The following is a 19,133-nucleotide window of genomic DNA, read 5'->3' on the forward strand; positions in this document are numbered from 1 at the left end:
CTCTTATAGAAGAAAGCATTTAGCTGGGGCTTGCTTATGGTTCCAGAGATTTATTCCATTATCATCATGGTGGGAGCATGCAGACAGACATAGTGCATAGAAGTAACTGTGTGTTCTACGGGCAGCACAAAAGAATACACTGGACCTGGCTTAGGCTTTTGAAACCTCAAAGCCTATATCCAGTGATCTACTTCCTCCACCAAGGCTACACCTCCTAATCCTTATCATGTAGTACCACTCCCTGATGACTAAACATTGAAATATATGAGCCTATGGGAGCCATTCTCATTCAAACCACCACAATGGGATAACAACCAATAAGCAAAACAATTTCCTAGAATATTCTTTTGAGAAAAGTTAAGTAAATTTTAGATTTTTATTAACTGCTATTCAACATATGGATAAAATTATGATAATGCTGACTTAACATCTTGATATTATTTTGTATTCATACAGTGATGATTATGATAAATATGTTTTCCATATGCAAAAAAATGCTAAAAAGTATGGCAAGTGTGGTCTTGTGTGGGGCAACATTAGGAAAAAAACAGTAAGTATGTTTATTATTTATCCGACACTTTTATGTAGAACAGTTATAATACTTGATAAGCTGTGGTAGTTATAAATTGTATAACAGTCTCTACCCTCTAGGAACTTACAGCCTAATATGACTTTAATATGAAGCTATTAGTGAAATAAATACATAAGCCTGTAGAATTATATAGATGCCAGCTCTTAACTGAATCAATTTAACCAAGGTGAGAATGGCTAAGAATTCTCATTTGGAAACTAATAGCAGTTCAGTAAGGACATTTTAAGCAATATACAAAAATACTCTATTCAACAGCTGTTAGTCTAGACTAATTGATTTATGACCTTTATAGAATAAGCATTTCATCTAATTTCTTACAACTTTGAATTAGGTTGAGATTCTTTTAGATTTAGTTACTCCAGTTTTGTTTTAACATTCCAGTATTTAAAATCCAAACACAGACAAACTTTACTTGAAGATCGCCTTCATAATGGATTATACCCTGGACAAAAGCAACATCTTTTTTATTAGTGCTGGAAGCATGACTCAGTAGTATGGTATGCCCATAGGCAGTAGGTTCAATCTGCAGTACTATTTAGAAAGTAAACACCTTAGCTGGCACAGACCTACAGTCCCAGCATCTGGGAGGTGGAGGCTAGAGGATCAGGAGTCTGTAGTCTCAAAAAACAAGTTTTTAAAAAACTTTTATAAGAAAAAAAAAACAAACAACTTTTATTTACTTATTTATTTTGATATTATAATGTAACTATTTCACCTTCTTTCTTCCCTCAAAACCTACTATACCCCTTTTCAAATTCAGGGCCTTTTTTTCTCTTACCTCTTTGTGTTGCCTTTAAATTTTTTACTTTCAAATTTTTAAATGTTTAAGTTCTGAATGTTTGAATAAAACATAATCAGATATTTGAATTCTAGAAAAGGTAATTCACCTGAGATTGTTTTCAAAATAGTAATTTTGGAGAATTATTTTCATAGATGAACTGTGAGATGACCTTTTTAGGAACATAACTCCTCGGGCTAGATATGGCCACTTCCTCTCTTTAAAACTTTTACACTTCAGACTTGCCTCAGTAACACTCTCCTTAGACTGAAGTTTTATAGTCATATCTGCCTTCATGGGCTTAGCCACAAGAAATAGCAAGTACTTCATCAGATACCGAGGTTTAAAATTAATCTAAAAAGAAATCGAAATCTGTTTCATACATGTAGGCAGACTGATTCTTAGTAAACTTGAGTTTTCCATCTCCACATTCCTGAATGAGAATGAAACTTTGTCTGGTTTAGTCAAGATTCTGATGCAGTACACTTGAGAAATTTACGTTTCTAATGTTTCCTGGGTCATGTCCATTCTTTTGATCCATGGTCAACCATGGATCAACACAGCAAATTAATACACTTGATTGTTTTCTCCACTAAATGAAGAGAGGTTAGTTTTGATATATCATTGGGTCCTTCTATTAGAAACACATTTTTATTTCTCTGTCTTATATAGTTTTTTTTTTTTGTTGTTGTTGTTGTTTTGAGGTAGTGCTGTGGCTCTGTGTAGCCTTGGCTGTCCAGAAATCCCCATTGTAGACCAGGGTGCCCTCACACTCACAACTCAAGAGATCTGCCTGCCTCTGCAAACAAAGTGTTGGGGTTAAAGGCACCCACCACCATGCCTATTTGGTTTTCTTTCTTCTATTCTTTCTCTTTCTTTCTTTCTTTCTTTCTTTCTTTCTTTCTTTCTTTCTTTCTTCTTCTCTCCCTCCTTCCCTCCCTCTCTCTTTTTTTTTTTTTTTTTGTTGTTGTTGTTTTGAGACAGGGTTTCTCCTGTAACAGCCTTGGCTGTCTTAGAATTAGCTCTTGGCTGACCTCGAACTCACGAACTCACAGAAATCCTCCTGCTTCTGGTTCCTAAGCGCTGGGATTAAAGGCGTGCACCACCACCACCGCCCAGCTGCTTGGTTTTCTTAATGTTTTAGAAGTAAGCAATGCCAATGGCTTGTTCCTGAGTGGTTATGAAAAGTAAATTATTTCTTAGCCAGGCGATGGTGGCGCACGCCTTTAATCCCAGCACTGGGGAGGCAGAGGCAGGTGGATCTCTGAGTTCAAGACCAGCCTGGTCTACAGAGCTAATTCCAGGACAGGCTCCAAAGCCACAGAGAAACCCTGTCTCGAAAAACCAAAAAAAAAAAAAAAATGTCTTTATGTCATCTCACAAGAATAGTAATAAAGTATTCTAAACCAAGATAAGTACTGAGTACATTTGGCAACTTTTATAGGATATGGACTGTATTTTGCCTTCTGTAGCATTAGTTTATAATATATATATTAACTAATAATATAGTTATATATTATATATAATATAGTTATATATATATATACACACACACACATACATATAACACTTAAGTTATGAATTTTGCTCTGGATAAACTCAAGAATTTGGTTCCTTTAGTAACTAAAAGTGATGTAACAGGCCTATGTTTAAAGTACTCTGGTAATAAAAACATTCTTGATTTCATCTAGGAGGTATCACAGGAGATTCAGATTTGCTATTAACACACATTCTTTTATAGGTTGAAAATGATTTCTCACCTACAACATCAATACGAAAAGCCCTATTTAACAAAGGTATTGCATTTCTTTATTTGTAGCTTAGTTTCATTACAATACAATCTCTATTTGATGGTGTAAGATTAACTAGTTCTCAAGTAGACAGACTTTAGTTTGTTGGTTTTAGTTTTGCTAAAATTACTGGAAATGTATTAATCCTGTTCATTAAATTTGTCTTTACAGATTTAGGTGAAAACACTGCTATCACAAAGTATTTCAATGATGCTATAGAATCAGACGAAGAAGAGAAAGATTATTATTTTTCAAATTCTGACTGATAGTAAATATGATTTGCAGGATTTTTGCCCTCAAACAGAGCATACTTATATACTCATTTGATGAATGGGCATTTTCTTTGTAATAAGGGAATGCGGATTTGTTTCCAAAAGATATCTTATGTCCGTATGCAAGGTTAACATCCTATAGAGCATTCCTCAGTGCTGCAATAAAATACAAATAAAAGTACTTTGTATGTATTTGTAAGTTTTATTTGTAATATTAATATACATAAAGCTTAAGTTTCTTGACTACCCAAGTTTGTTTACTTTAGTAATCATGTCTCAAAAAAGTGTCTTAATAAATTTTAAAACCCTGAAGTTAGGAGAGGTAAGGGGCTGGAGTTAAGGAGTTTGCATTGATGGATGCTGGAATGAAATCTTGCCACCTGGTATCACAGACTGTTTAAATTATGTTACTTAAATGTTTTTTATTATGTTACTTATGTTTTTTTTATGTTTTACATGTTTTTATCTTCTGATAGTTTTAAGTTGGTTTGTTTGTGAAATTGCTCTTTGTTATTTTATAACCAGAACCAGAGGACAGGTGTTTTTGTATTTTACAACTGTGTTGTGTATAGTTGATAAGGTGGTACTATGCCATAATAACCAGGTTTTCCCTGACAGCCCCTTTAGAAAGTAACATTTATTTTGCTGTTGTTTTAACATTTTACATCCAGTTAAACTGTTCAAATAAAATTTTAGATTTGTGTAGTATATGTTTCTGGATTTTTTTTTCCTTTTTAAACTATTTAATCAGAAAAATAATGCATTTTGTTGTTGTACGTGTTACAGCTCTGAGGAGGAAGGTTGTCCCAATGCAAACGTTAAAGCTTGGATAAAGATATCCAAGCAGCCCGAGCCAAGGAATACTGCACAGTCACACCACACAACAAACCTCACGTAAGGTTTAGTGGGAGGGAAACACTTAGGAGGGTGGCTGCCTCTGCTTGGGCAAGCTGCAGAGAACTAAGAAGTAATGGTTTATATAGGATTTCTTCAGGGTCAATTAGTGGAATTTGTTGTTTTGTGGTTTTTGTTTTGTTTTTTCCCAAGACAAGATTTCCCTGTGTAGCTTTGGAGCCTGTCCTGGAACTCACTCTTTATACTCACAGAGATCCACTTGTTTCTGCCTCCTGAGTGCTGTGATGTAGACCCAATATTTCTATATGGTGTGGCACCCAGGCTCTCAGGCCATAGTTCATACCTGAAGTGGTCACTTACTCTTCCAGACAGGCTATCTCTACCCTAACAAAAGGTAGGATGTTTTGCTCCTTTCTTTGTAATTTGGAGGATACCTGAATAGAGATGCTAATTCAAGCCTACGTGACTGAGCTAGCATGCAGACCAGGAAGACATGACAGAGGAGACATAGGTAAATGTGGAGGCCATTCACCTGGTTACCTAGGAAACAGAATGCCAATGTATTTCCCCCTCAGAGGAATTTTCAGGATATGAACTCAGGATTTCATGAAGGATCACGAAGAATCTCCCTCCCAATAAAGCCATGTGAGTTGTGTCTTTATTCCTGCCTCCACGCTGGTCCGGAGAGAGATAATTTATGGTCCGGGCCAGCACCGGATCGGACCACGACACTGTGATTAAAGGCATGTGCCACTAGGTCTTTACTCTATTGGGTGGAACTTGGTTGTCTCATTTAGAGGGGCTGGGTCCAGCCTTATAGCCCTTAAGAGTGTTCTGTGGACAGACATGGAGGTCCTTGGGACGGACCTGGACACTCTTGAGCTTAGAGGGCTTTAAAGTTACTGCTCACTCTTAAGTTTCCTAAAACACATTGGAACACATAAGTACAAAATCATTTCTTTATTCCTTCTCTTTATTTCTGTCTCTTCTCCCCCAGTCAGAGTCTCACGGTGTGTCCTGACTGCCCTGGAACTCAGTTTGTAGAATGGGCCTTTTTATTAAGCAGTTGCTAGACCTGGTGTTTCAGTCATGGTTCAGCTACTGAGGAAATGGAGACAGGAGGAACTTTTGCAAGTTCAAGGCCAACCTAGACAATTATTAAGAAAGACCTGTCTCAAAAACAAAAATAAGGGGTCAAGAGATGGCTCAGCAGCAGGTTCTTTTGAGGACATGAATTTTGTGCCCTGCACCTATGTTAGACAATACACAGCTACCTGTAATTCCAGCTCTGGAAATGTGTGGTGGCCAGAGATGGCCACATGGTATTTTTTGTTACTGAGTTTTTCTTACTTGTTTTTCCTTTTTGAGACAGGCTTTTTCTGTGTAGCCCTAGCTGTCTTAAAACTCACACTGTAAATCAGCCTGTCCTTGAACTCAGAGATCCACCTGCCTCTGCCCTCCAGAGAGTGCTGGGATTAAAGGCATGGCCACTACCACTAGGTCACCTTATTTTTGAGACAGTCTTCCTTCCACTGAACCTGGAGTTCACCAGTTCTGCCATACTGGTTAGCAAGCTCCCGATCTCCTCCTGTCTCTAGGTTACCCGGCACTGTGACTCCAGGTGCGCACCACTGTATCTGGCCTGTACGTGGGTACTGGGATGAACTCAGGTCCTCAGGTCTATGCAGCAAGCACTTAGGGAGCTGGTCATCTCCCAGCCCCTTGGCTTGCCATAGATGCTTAAACCAGGCTGAACAACTTTTCATCAGCCTTGATTTATTTATTCAATAAAAAGTGGTTTCACAGTTTCATCAAAATGATTATGAAACATCAAAGGTTTCCTTTTAAAAATAAATTATAGTCTATAAATAACAGTATACAATATATAAAGATGAAATATTTACATATTTTAAACTGGTAATCACGAACTACAATGATTATTGAAGAATGTTTAGTACTGGAGAGTTCATTCATAATCACACTTGGAGTGCTGAGCATGCGTCAGGTTTCAGTCTATCCTGGGTGAGATCATTTGGTAACATTTGCATGTCAAATGTACAGCGAATATATCTGTAGATCTCCTCAGCCTTTTGGTGAGTTACTTGAGCACACGCGGAGATTTCTTCAGGTGAGCTGAAAAAGAAACAGTGAAATTTACTGTTTTTATCATGCCTCGGGATAGAGCTGTGACTCAGTGGTAGAGCAGCTGCCTAGCGGGCATGGGCACTCCACTCAGTTCCCAGTACACACTCAAAAACCTCTTCCATTGTGCCTCCCGTTAGTATGTCCTTAGCATAAACAGAACAAAAACTTGTTTTCTTTAAACCGACAGAATCCTGGGCATGGCACTCCTCCAGTTCTAGTATTCCTTTATTAAATATCAGAGAGAGAGAGAGAGCATGCGCTCCTCTTTGCAGCAGATGGTAGATCATTACAGAAAATCATAAGTCAAAGTGCAGCAGAGATCACCTGATTGTGATGCCCAGGCCCAGTTGATACTTCTACAATATAACTGCCCTGAAGGCTTAGGAAAGAGGTGGTGAAAAGATTAGAAGAGCCAGAGGACCAGGAAATCTGTTATGAGATTGTGTGTCCAAGAAATGATAGGGAAGCTACACCCATGATATCTCAAAAACATGCTTAAAGAAGACCTAAAGAAGTCATACCAACAGACTACTAATATGGAAGGGGGAAAGCTCTTAGGGCCCTACCCATAGACAAAGAACTACTGTGATATTTTGTTTGTGCTCTAACAAGTAAAGCTTGCCTGAAGATCAGAGTGCAGAGAGAGGCCAGGCAGTGGTGGCAAATGGATCTCTGTGAGTTCAAGGCCACCCTGGGCTACAAAAGATTGATTCAGTCTAAAGGAGAAACAGAGGCAAGAGGTGGTGGCTCACACCTTTAATCCCAGGAAGGTAAAGATGGGAAGTGATGGGCTGGAGAGATGGCTCAGCGGTTAAGAGCATTGCCTGCTCTTCCAAAGGTCCTGAGTTCAATTCCTAGCAACCACATGGTGGCTCACAACCATTTGTAATGAGGTCTGGTGCCCTCTTCTGGCCTTCAGGCATACATGCAGAAAGAATATTGAATACATAATAAATAAATATTTAGAAAAAAAAAAGATGGGAAGTGATAAGGCTGGGTGGAGAAAGGAGCTCAGGATTCAGTCCTGAGGTTTCATAGAGACAGCATTCAGTCCAAGGACTTGTAGAGACACAATACCCCATTCGGTCTGAACATTTCGTAGAGGTACAATCTAGAGGCTGGCTGCTCTGCTTCTCTGATCCTTCAGTTTTCACCCCTTAGTAGCCGACTCCTGGTTTTTATTATTAAGATCAATTAGAAATCACACTACAAACTCTAGGCAACGAGTGACTACTGAGAGAGACAATGAATCTTTTCCAGAGATGGGCCCAATATTTATCTAATAATACGTAGTTAGCCCTGAAATCATATACACAAGTAATACAGACTCAGCAGGTTGTATTTCTATAGTTATGTGTATGTGTGCAATAATAATAAAGAGAGGCCATCATTATAAGAGTGGGAGGAGGGAGGTGACGAGAGGAACAGGAAGGAGGAAAGGGGGAATGATGTAATTATCTTTTAATTTAAAAAGAGACTCCCAATTTCATCAGTAACCACTGAAATGCAAGTTTAAGACATAACAAAATTTTATATATGATAAAAACAAGAATAACAAATATATACACATGGAAAAATAAACACAAAAACCAAGAGAAGTTCAACAATTGCTCTTCATACTATAATCTAGCATCTAGTGAGAGTGAGTTAGATGAAATCCCAGACAGAACTCAAAAGAATAGATTATAAGTATGTTCAAAGAAGAAACTCACTAGGAACACAAACAACTGAATGAACCAAGGCCATGCAAGATACAAGAGAGAATTCAACAACAAAGAGCGAGAAACCAACCTGAAATGCTGAAAATGAAAATCAACCAATAATCTCCATGGGAAGTCTAGCAATAGGGTGGATCTAGGGCAGGACAGTGCATCCGATCACAAGGCCAAGACGAGAAATTGGAGCAGTTCAACTGAGACAGAAATAAAGCAGAAATGACTACATAAATAGCACCCGAACAAGGCAGTACCAGTGGACATGTCAATGTGGAAGGGGAAAATTTCCCAGGGTCCTATCCACAAAGAACTACAGGCAACTAATGACTACTGGCAGAAGGAGAATTAGCCTCTCCCAGGGGTGAGCCCCTTACCTGTCCAGTGAACAGTGATCATCCTTGAAACCATATACACACAAAAATGGACTCAGCACGTGATGTTTACATATATTTGTGCATACACATAACGGATGTACGCAACAATGATAAAAAGAGGCTATCAGCTTGGGGAGATCACAGGGTAGATGAGGGAAGGTAGCTGGAAAGGGTTACAAGGGAGAAAGTGATATAAAAGATACTAAGGTACTAGTAGGAATTCCAAGATAGAAACTTTTAAAACACGAGCTCCACAGATAATAAGCATATAGAAAGAAGAATCTAGCTGTAAAGGCATAGAAAATAATTTTACAACAATCATAACAGAGTGGCTGGCAAGATAGCTAAAGGTGTCTGCCACCAAGCCTGACCACTTGGGTTTGACCCCTGAGACTTCAATGGTGGGAGAGAACCAACTCCCAAAAGATGTCCTGTGATTCTGATGGGCCCACTGTGGCAGGCAGGGGAATGCATGTGTCCACACGCGCATGCACACGCAAGCACACAGACACACACACTAAATAATTCAAAGACTTTTTTAAAAAAAATAATAGTAACCATTTAAAAACACCAGTAAAACAGACATACCTGTTAGCCATCTTTTTCACAGATGACATCCGGTGACACATATTTAAGGCAGCTATATAACTTATACCGGGAATGCTCAGATAGAACTGCAGGGCCTCACATTTACTAGGATTCAGCACTGCTGGAACATGAATACCAACATTCTTTCTTTGCTCCACCAATGACAGCTCCTTTAGTAAATCTGCAGTTTCTTCTTGTCCAGAGCTGAAAAGGATTCGGATTCCAGACCCAACTAAGGCGGTTAGCAGACTGTCGTAACACTTCGTTCTTCTAAACATTCGTGATATGTCTCCTGAAAATTTCATATTCAGGGAAAATGAGATTTACTGACTAAAATCAGGGAGAATAACTTTATTAGAATTCTAGCCTCTCATCGCTGAGTTAACAAGTGGTGCCTTCTACCAGCGAGAAACTACAATTAAGATGTAAAGTGATTCTCCAACATCCGACAGACATCTGTGTCTTCACTTGAAATTAACCTAGAAGAAGCTCATCAAATACTTGGATTAGTTGATATAAAGTTGTGTGTTGATCCCAATGACTAGGTGAATAAGTATCTGGAGGGCTTTCTACTGCTACCTCATCAGTCCTTACCGTTCCTCTTCACTGCTTTCTATACTCTTCTCTTTTTGTGGCATTCCCCATTATACGCTCCTCCTCATCACTTCTACCATATTTCCACTTTGTTTTAAACTTTAAGCCTCACTTTTCCAGTTAGGAAAATAAGTAAAGTGACTTATCCCGGTCCATCATCATTCACTAAGTACGGAATGAGGAAGGAAAAATACTGCCCAATTTCCAAACCAATGTTTTATACAAACCACTATTTCCTTTACTTAATTTTTTTAATACTTCCATAATGGCTTTCCACAACATGGTTCTATTTCATTCTTACAGCCCCATGAGATGAGCAGAGCAAGCATCTTGCCAACAACTTGCTATTCAGAGGCAATGGCTTGTCAAAGAAATACCCACAGAGTTGTAGAGAAATCAGAAGCCAAAGCATCTGCTGGCTCTACATTTCATAATCTTTTCACTCTTCTAGCAATAATTCCAATCTTACATTTCTAGGTGTAACCTAGACACCATTTCAGTGACTTAAGTAAACCCCATCTTACCATGTTCAGAATGACCCCTCCTTGCCCCCTCACGTACATCTTCACTTAAATTCAGAATGACAACAAACAATACCATTCCCTTACTGACCCGTTACAAAGAAGCTCTTGAGGTAGGGGTAACTCTCAGCTCTTCCCACCGACCCTGTGAGCCCTGGCTCCTAAGCACCAGGTTCCTATCCCTCCCTGAGGCTGCAGTGTTCCCGCTTGACATTCCTGGAAAGGTCTTACCACAAGTGTGCTTTGCCTTTGGTTTCTCCCTGGTCAGTTTTCATAAACCTCATTAAAACACAATGACTAATGAAAAACATCCTGGTATTAAGTATGAAATGATCCACCCGGGCAGCAAAGAATGAATTAAATAATAGTCAATTTTGTTTGCAGCCATATAAACATTTGAAAACACAAACCTGCTTTTTCTCTGTCTTTTTCCACAATCACACATATTCTTTGGAACATGCCCTGCAAGCGCTGCATCTGCTCGATGAACTTGTTCTTACCGCTGTTATTCAACATCTCGGCCTGAGACTTCCTTTCTACCGCCATGCGGTTACTGACGATGTAATCACAGCCATTAAGAGGACAAACCTCTACTTGTAACCCATGGACGGTTCTTAGCGAAGAGATTACTTCTAAACCAGAAGTGATTTCACGACTGTCTACAAGGATGCAAGCTCTATTTCCTTCGTGTGGAAGGCTCGGGGCCGGATGTACCTCAGCCACATGTAGGGGTGAATTAGAACGGGGTGCAGCTGAGGTCTGAACTTTCTCCGGGTCATGAACCTGAAAGGGAAAGCACTGGTCACTGCCCAGCTGAACATGCATCAGGGCCGTGAATGTCACATGTGATAAACAGGCAATCTGACCAGAAAAGAGAGATGTAGCTGGGCAGTGATGGTGGACGACTTTAATCCCAGCACTCAAGAGGCAGAGGCAGGCGGATCTCTGTGAGTTCTAGGACAGCCTGGTCTACAAAGTGAGTTCCAGGACAGCCAGGGCTGTTATACAAAGAAAACTTACTTTGGAAAGAGAGAGAGAGAGAGAGAGAGAGAGAGGGAGGGAGGGAGGGAGGGAGGGAGGGAGGGAGGGAGAGAGAGAGAGAGAGAGAGAGAGAGAGAGAGAGAGAGAGAGAGAGATGCAATAACCAAAAACCTCTTACAGAGCCTAGGAACAGATGGCTTCATTTCTTTTTAAGATTTATTAATTTATTATGTGTACAGTATTCTCAGTATTCTGTCTGCATTTATGCTGTAGGCCAGAAGAGGGCAGCAGATCTCATTACAAATGGTTGTGAGCCACCATGTGGTTGCTGGGAATTGAACTCAGGACCTTTGGAAGAACAGGCAGTGCTCTTAACCATCTCTCCAGCCCAGTCGGCTTCATTTATACAAGAAGTAATGCTGATAATTTGCAAACTTTACTCAAAAATTGAGGATAGGATTTCTTAATTTTTCTACAAGAACAGATCTATGAAGCCAGACAAACACTCTTAAGACAGCTACAACCAATACCCCTTATGAGTTAAATGTAAAATCCTTCAAAAAATACTGGCAAATCAGAGCCAGGTGTGTGCAGTGGCTATAATCCTATAATTATAATCCCAGCACCTATAATCCCAGCACCAGGGAGGCTGAGGTAGAAAGCTCAAGGTCAACACAGGCTAAAGGGTTTGAGGCAAGCCTGGGCTACATAGCAAGACCCTGTGTTAAATCAACAGACAGGAGCAGTTATTTGTGATAAATTCAACGGGTTAGAAATCTTTGGGTATGAGGGCTCTGTGGATGTGCTATGCATGTGTGGTATATGCACATCTGTGGATATAAGCGGGTCTGTAAACTTGCAGAAGCCAGAACGCCTTCAAGGGTTCCGTTCTACCACTCTTTGTCATAGTCTCTCAGATGACAGCATCTCTCATGGGACCTCGAGTGAGGCTGGCAGCCAGCTAACCCCAGAAGGAGACCATTTCAAAAAAACCAAAACAAAACACTACTTTTGTCTTTAAGCTACTTAGGATAAAATACAGAAAAGAAAGCACTCCCCCCACCCAACAACTCGTTTTTCTTCATTTTCATACACACCTTCGACTCTGCTGGACGTTTCCCACACTCCCTCCTTGACTCAGCTCTCGCACATGGATACGAAGTAGACGGGATTGTATGATGGCTCCGAGCCTCGAGGTTCGCGACTTCAGGGACGGCAGCCGTTCGACTCTGCACCACCTGATGTCTCTGCATGGGATTCTGATGAGCTGGTGGATTAGGAAGGACCTGGGGCTGCGCTGAAGACCCAGGAGGCCCGCCAGGAGGCCCGGAACCGCCCTGCTGACCCCGCTGGACCTGCTGCGTGTGCTTGTCCACAGTGCCGCCATGGGCACTGGGGTCTTCTCTGTCACTCACGGTGCTAACCTCCTCCTCCGAGTCATCGTCTGGTAAGATGATACGAGTTAGCTTCTTTTTTGGCCGTGGACAGTTTTGTTTCATGCTCATTTGTTTCAGCTTTACTGCATACCGGGTTTTATATCTTACATTCCCCTCAGTAAAGGAATCTTTACTTAAGTTAAAATCAACACAGACTTCTTCGTCACATGATTGGCTTTTGCAAGACTCCTCTTCATCAACACAAAAACTGTCCTCTAAATAGCTTTCATCTTGCTCGGGAATCTATAATAAAAATAGATAGAAATATTTAAATTTATCTTATAACTAGTCTGAATTTACATTCTTTGAGGCACTAATGTTTATTCTATTTCATGAATGTCTACTCAGTACCTTAAATAAAAGCCATCCTAGGCATCCATGCCCAATGGGGAAAAATGAGGACTGAGAGATTAAAAAACAAAACAAAAGAGCTAGGTGGTAGCACACGCCTTTAATCCTAGCACTGGGAGACAGGTAGGTGGTGCATCTCTGTGAGTCTGAGGCCAGCCTGGTCTACAGAGTGAGTTCTGGGACAGCTAAGGCTACATAGAGAAGCTTTGTCTAAAACAACAAACAAACAAAAGAAAAGAGAAAGGAAGGAAGGAAGGAAGGAAGGAAGGAAGGAAGGAAGGAAGGAAGGAAGGAAAACAATTTGCCCTCTAGAAATTTACAGTCAAATACAGGCAGCCAGAAAAGTAAGAAAAACTTGTGGCAAGTGCTACAGAATACTCACAATGTTAAATACAGATTTGAATAGCCCTATTATAAGCTGAACGAGGCAGTTTATGGACAGAGAAAATATTACCTTAAACGAAAGCCATCCTAGCCATCCCCAGTGGTGTGCTTATAATCCTAGGCACATGGGAGACAGAGGCAGAGGGAGCTTCTGAGTTCAAAGCCAATGTGTGTGTGGGTAGTTTAGAACAGCGGTTCTCAATCTGTCATGGCCCCTCTGGAAAACCTCTATCTCCAAAAAATATTTACATTACGATTCATAACAGTAGTACAATTACAGTTCTGAAGTAGCAATGAAAGTGATTTTATGATTGCAGGGCAGACGGTGGTCACCACAACATGAGGAACTGTGTTATAGGGTCGCAGCATTTGGCAGGGCTTAGGAGGTACAGCACTAGCCTTGTATATGGGAGTCACCGGTAACAAAATCAGTAAGTAAGTAAATAAAAGATCTGCTGGAGACCAGCATGGGCACAGTAAGATCTCATCCAAAACAACAACATCCCAGACTCCAGAGAGATGAGCGTGAAGCAGGAGAATCTCTAGTTACACGTGGCACCTTAGATACATAGCAAGTTTGGCTACATACTGAAATCCTACCACAAAACATCAGTAAACAAAGAAATAAAAGCTCCATCTGTAATCTCTAGAAACATTTTTATGAAAAAATAAAACACTTTAATACAAGTATGACATATAAAAAATTAACTAATATATGATCAAATTCTATTCATCTCCTTTAAATTAATTCTCATAGCTGGGAAAAAAATTCCACAGTACAATTATCTGAGCCAGCTCTGACTTTCCAAGTTTAAAAACACAACAGAAGCTTTATTAATATGACAGTGTTTCAAATCGTGACAGGAAATCCTCAATAGTTACTTCTGTAGTAAGTACCTGAGAGAAAATGTTCATGTTGTTATGCTTCTCACGGGCCATTCTGTACTTTGTGCTCATCAGTGGACTCCGCACGGATCTCATGTAAATAGCTCTCATTTCAGAATCTGTGTAAAGATGAGAATTGAAAAACAGGTACAAAATCACTTACATGAAAGTCTTCATTTAAGTGTGACTACTCCAAATTTGCATGGCTCAACATTAGGAGAAGACAGACAGACACGTATATACACGTTTGTATGTATAGATCAGCTTTGGCAACATAGCAAGATCTCACCCAAAACCAAATACATCTCAGCACTGCTGAAATAAAGGCAAGGGAATCTCTGGTTACAAATGGTGCTTTGGACAGACAGCAAATGTGAAGCCGGTCTGGGATACATGGTGAAATCCTATTGCAAAACTCCAATGAAGAAATTAAAGATCCATCTATAACTTTTAGACTAAAATGTTTTTAAGAAAAAAATTAAATTTTAAAAGAAACGTGGAGAGAAACCTAAAAATAATTATTTAAAATGTTGTCAGAGGCCAGGTGTGGTGGCGTGCGGCTCTAATCCTATAGTCAGTAGGCAGAGGTGAGCAGATCTCTGCGTTTGGGGCCAGCTTGTCCTACAAAGTGAATTCCAAGCAAGCCAGAACTACGTAGGGAGAGCCTGTCTTTTCAAAAAACCAAGCCTAAAGATAACAATGACGGCAATGGCAGAAGTTTTGTCTTTGAGAATCATCACGTAGTGGGTAACTGTGGACAGCTTTCTCTAACTCTGTTCTGAGGATGAGGAACAGGAGCACGGCTTGCTGTAGGACCACAGCTTTCTACTCCAAACAAAAGCACATAACGTCCTGAGGACTGCACCTGACTTCCAACAGCAGAAGGATCCAGTCTCTCAGAAAGGAACATGTACTGAAAAACTTCTATGAGGCAAAAATGGTCACAATTTCTAATAAAGAACAAAGTGGGAAGACATGGGTTTTTATTTATTGATGCTTATCATTTTTAAAAATCATAGCAAAGGATATTTAATACATGAAAATAAGAATTTCTTTGTACTTTTAAAATAGCTCTGAAGTCTTTTCTTTCAAAGGCGCTGTGTCTAAGTGGAGATTCGGTGTCTCTCTCTGTTCAGACCACTCCATCTTCTTGGTCAAGCAACAGAAGTCCACCTGTGCACTCTGCGACTCTGGCCCACAGAGACCCCTGTCACCTTTAGCTGTCCAGAATCTGACCTTTGTCCCCTCATCAGTACCTTCCCCATAGGAGCCGCCACTCTTTGTGTTACGGCAGCAGCTCTGCTTTAGACTGTACTAACGATGCAGACTATGGCCTAACTGCTATGCTTCCCTTCTGCAATGACGCTAGTCCTTCAAAAGACTAGAGCGCTGCTGCCCGAGGGCCTCTGAATTTGCTGTTATCTTTGAATGTTACCAGATTTTACTAAAATCTGCAAAAGACACACCCATTACTGCCCACTGAGGGCACTACACTATATTCTGGAGACTGTGTATTTAGGATTATGGTATGGAGAAGTTTGTTCATAAACACTTTTTTTTCTTTAAACTCATGGTCCTTCGGAAACTTTGCAGCTCTAAATTATATCATGGTCTGCAGAAACATAAAAACTGACAAAACCTGATCTCGGAAAGGCCAGAATACTGATGAGCCAATCAGAACATTTCTCACTTAGGTGGTAGCCAATCTGAATCATGGGCTCTGAATGTTCTGGGCATGCTCAAGCAGATCTCTCTTAGCGGATACATTCAGTAAGGTTAGTGTTTTCCTCAACTGGTCTGATTCATCCACATTGCCGAGCGACTTTCCTCTCATCACTGATCATGGCACATTCTCACGAGGCGTACACCTCACAGGGGCAACTTGGTCACCTGGCACGGGAATGCGCTCTTCCATAATTACAGCAACCAGCAGGCTCAGGCAGGAGGCTTATAGAGTCCATGTCAGCCTGGGCTGCGTAGTTAAGACCTCGTCTCACAGCGTCTGAACTATAACAGCAAGTGGCCTGTGTTCAATGCCTCCCACCTTAGCAAGTTCAAGTCTCCCTCTCCCTTCCACTTCTCTTACTTCTCAGTAACTGTTTCATCATATAAAACACTGCACACTTTAGTTGATATATATATACACATATATATATAAAGACTTTATAGATCATTTTGCTCTCCAGCATCTCTTTCTTAGCTGTTCTACGTTAACAGCAAAATGAAGGCACTGAACACCAGCTAAATGAACATTTGGTGTTTGAGCTGCCTAGGTAAACCAGAAGCCAAGTACTGCAGAATTTAAATGAAAATGAACTAAGATTGTGCACATACTAAATTTAATCCCTGTAGAGCCAAGTTTCTTTTAATGAAGAGACCATATTTAAATATGACATTAGACACACTGGAAATAATTATGAATTCCCATGACAGACAGCATTTACCGTTTATAGCCTGTGAAAGCTGGGTCTGGTCATTCACAAAGTCCAGAAGAGACGAATCCTGCTCATTTTCCAACTCATCTTCATCTGATGAGACATTCCCTGCATCCTCTTCCGAAACCTCTGCCTCATCATCTAGAAACATCCGAGCTATACGCTATGAAGAAACAAGGAACAGGAAGGCATCCCAGAAAATGAAAATAATCCTCTCTCAGTTTTTGTTCTAGAAATCATATTTTTAGGTTTTTATTTAAAATTGAACTGGCATGTAACTGTACATATTTATGGGGTACAGTGTGACATTTCAATACATGTGCACAGTGTGTAACGTTGAGATCAAGGCCTGCCCAGCACCTTACGCACTCTTGATGTGGGGAACAACATTCGACAACACAGTTTACGTGAGCCAGGCCCACCCTACGCTCTTAAGGAGGTGGCTTTCTTGTCAATGCTTTCAAGAGCAAAGAGCCAAAATAAGATTTAAAACTACAAAAAAATAAAAAAGGGAGGGGTACCTATATAAAATTTCTCCTGATAATTTTAGGTCAAACAGCATTTAAGACACTAGTCGGCTTGCTGGATGTTTCCAACAGACTGTATACAGAGATTCCAAAAATTAAGCTCTGGCAAGGAAAGACAGAATATCAGAAGCACTGACGGGAGGGAAAGGTGCCGAGAACTCTTGGCGAATATTTTAAATAATGAACAAAGATAAGGGGAGAACCGGGATCATCAGTGAGATAGCTCACCAGGCAAACGTGACCAACACTGACAACCTGCAGCCCATCCCTGGGACCGGCACGCTAGAGACTAACCCCTGCACTCTGTCCTCCGACCTCCACTCTCTTGCGATGGCATGCGTGCATCAACCCCTGACTCACATACAAAGTAAATGATGCAAGAAATTCTTTTTTTCTTTGCTTTTTTTAAGAAATCACAAACACTATAGAAGCAAATTTTCTAAAACTCAGGTCTGTCTTTACATTTCCTTCAATTTGAACAATAAGTTCTCAATATACTTCAATTTCTTCATTTAATCATTCCAAATAACATACCACTAACAAGATTAAAAAAAAAACACAAAGGAAAGCAAAAAGCAATGCACTTTGCACTTTGAGATTTTTTAATTCCAGAAAAAAAAAATGGTGGGAAAATACTTCTCTTTTTCCCTTTTTCCAGGGGAGAGCGAACGCAGTCCTCCACTACCATAAATTCTGCAGTCGAGTTTCCCGCATTTGGGGAAATCGCAGGGGGCAGCACATCCGGAGTGCAATGGATAAGCCTCACCCTGGGAAAACCACCTTCGTGATCATGGTATCTCCCCTTGCCAGGTCAGGATGGGAAAATACTTCCTTACAAACTGTGTTTTGAGGGGTTGGAGAGATGGCTCAGCACTTAAAAGCACTGTCTGCTTTTCCCAGAGAACAAAGGTTCACCTCCCAGCACCCACATGGTGGATCACAATAGTTTATAACAATAGGTTTTTCTAGCCTCTGTGGGTACCAGGTACATATATGGTGCATAGATACGTACAAGCAAAACATCTTCCTTCTTTCTGTTCATGCATCTAATGGATATTTAACATACACATATATACTAATACACGTGTGTATGTGTAATAAATACTATATACATTAAAGAGACTAAGGAAAGGTTACCTTTACATGATTCTTTTTCTTTCGGACTTTGGAGCCTTTCTTGGCGTTCCTCTCATGATCCTTGAAGTCTTCCAATTGTGAACACGGCATGAGAGAATGCTCACTCTCATCACTAGATGACAATTCTGACTACAAAGAGTTAACACAATACTTACAGAAGAAAAAAAAAAACAACTGTACTGATTTAACTGATTACATTTCTTAAGAGGGATTCATTTTATTTCTATTTTTTAATTATAAGGTGTTTGATTCAACATTCTCTTAGAATCAAATGGTTCTCACTAGTTAGACCCATAAATTTCAAATCAGGTAACACAAGTGTTGGTGTATGTGTTCACCCAACTTAGTATTTCATCAAAACATTTGATGAAAACCTACAGTGTTTTCTTTAGATTTACAAGGGTTTCACAAAAGATAAAGTCCATCCAAGCACACAGAAAACTTCTGAAACCAAGAAAGTAACTTAGCAGTAACAAATTTTCCCTGAGACCTACAACCACTTCTTAATATGAAGCCAGTAAAAGAATAGAAAGCTTATCAATACTTCAAGGAATCGAAATAATTCTTGTTGGACACAGCATAACAATCAGCTTTGTCGGAATTTTATTTCACTTTTTATAAGCCACTAGTCATTTTAGATTCAGCACAATATCAAAGCAATTTTTATGGTATGACTACACCAGATTAGGATGGATTGGCTGGGTTTTACCTAACTCTCCAAAAGATCCTCGTCAGACACAAGATCCATAAACCTCGTCTGTGGGGTTCGCTGC

General features: G+C 40.0%; 2 protein-coding genes and 1 non-coding gene across 4 annotated transcripts in view; 1 reads left to right on the forward strand and 2 right to left on the reverse strand.

Moving 5' to 3' along the window:
- The window catches only part of Mis18bp1 (MIS18 binding protein 1), a 36,107-nt gene extending 31,969 nt beyond the window's left edge, over positions 1-4,138 (forward strand). The window contains exons 14-16 of the mRNA XM_075947781.1: positions 457-550; positions 3,112-3,166; positions 3,332-4,138. Coding sequence (XP_075803896.1) covers positions 457-550; positions 3,112-3,166; positions 3,332-3,426 — 244 coding nt within the window. The 3' untranslated portion in view covers positions 3,427-4,138. The remainder of the gene's footprint in view (positions 1-456; positions 551-3,111; positions 3,167-3,331) is intronic.
- Positions 4,139-5,860: 1,722 nt separating this feature from the next.
- Fancm (FA complementation group M) overlaps positions 5,861-19,133 on the reverse strand; it is a 44,116-nt gene continuing 30,843 nt past the window's right edge. Inside the window, exons 17-23 of one of the 2 annotated variants that reach the window (XM_075947911.1) lie at positions 18,361-18,489; positions 16,706-16,859; positions 14,274-14,380; positions 12,303-12,884; positions 10,635-11,007; positions 9,110-9,401; positions 5,865-6,420 (exon numbers count right to left, since the gene is read on the reverse strand). In XM_075947911.1, the coding sequence (XP_075804026.1) occupies positions 6,264-6,420; positions 9,110-9,401; positions 10,635-11,007; positions 12,303-12,884; positions 14,274-14,380; positions 16,706-16,859; positions 18,361-18,489 (1,794 nt within the window). In that variant the 3' untranslated portion in view covers positions 5,865-6,263. Of the gene's footprint in view, positions 6,421-9,109; positions 9,402-10,634; positions 11,008-12,302; positions 12,885-14,273; positions 14,381-16,705; positions 16,860-18,360; positions 18,490-19,133 lie in introns of both variants that reach the window. The other variant, XM_075947912.1, reaches the window with a different exon arrangement.
- On the reverse strand, positions 17,879-18,041 carry LOC142835425 (U1 spliceosomal RNA). The gene has a single exon (XR_012907853.1). It is a non-coding gene; the product is annotated as a U1 spliceosomal RNA (small nuclear RNA).

This window comes from Microtus pennsylvanicus, chromosome 14, assembly GCF_037038515.1.
Source record: "Microtus pennsylvanicus isolate mMicPen1 chromosome 14, mMicPen1.hap1, whole genome shotgun sequence".
In the NCBI taxonomy this organism is placed as follows: domain Eukaryota; kingdom Metazoa; phylum Chordata; class Mammalia; order Rodentia; family Cricetidae; genus Microtus; species Microtus pennsylvanicus.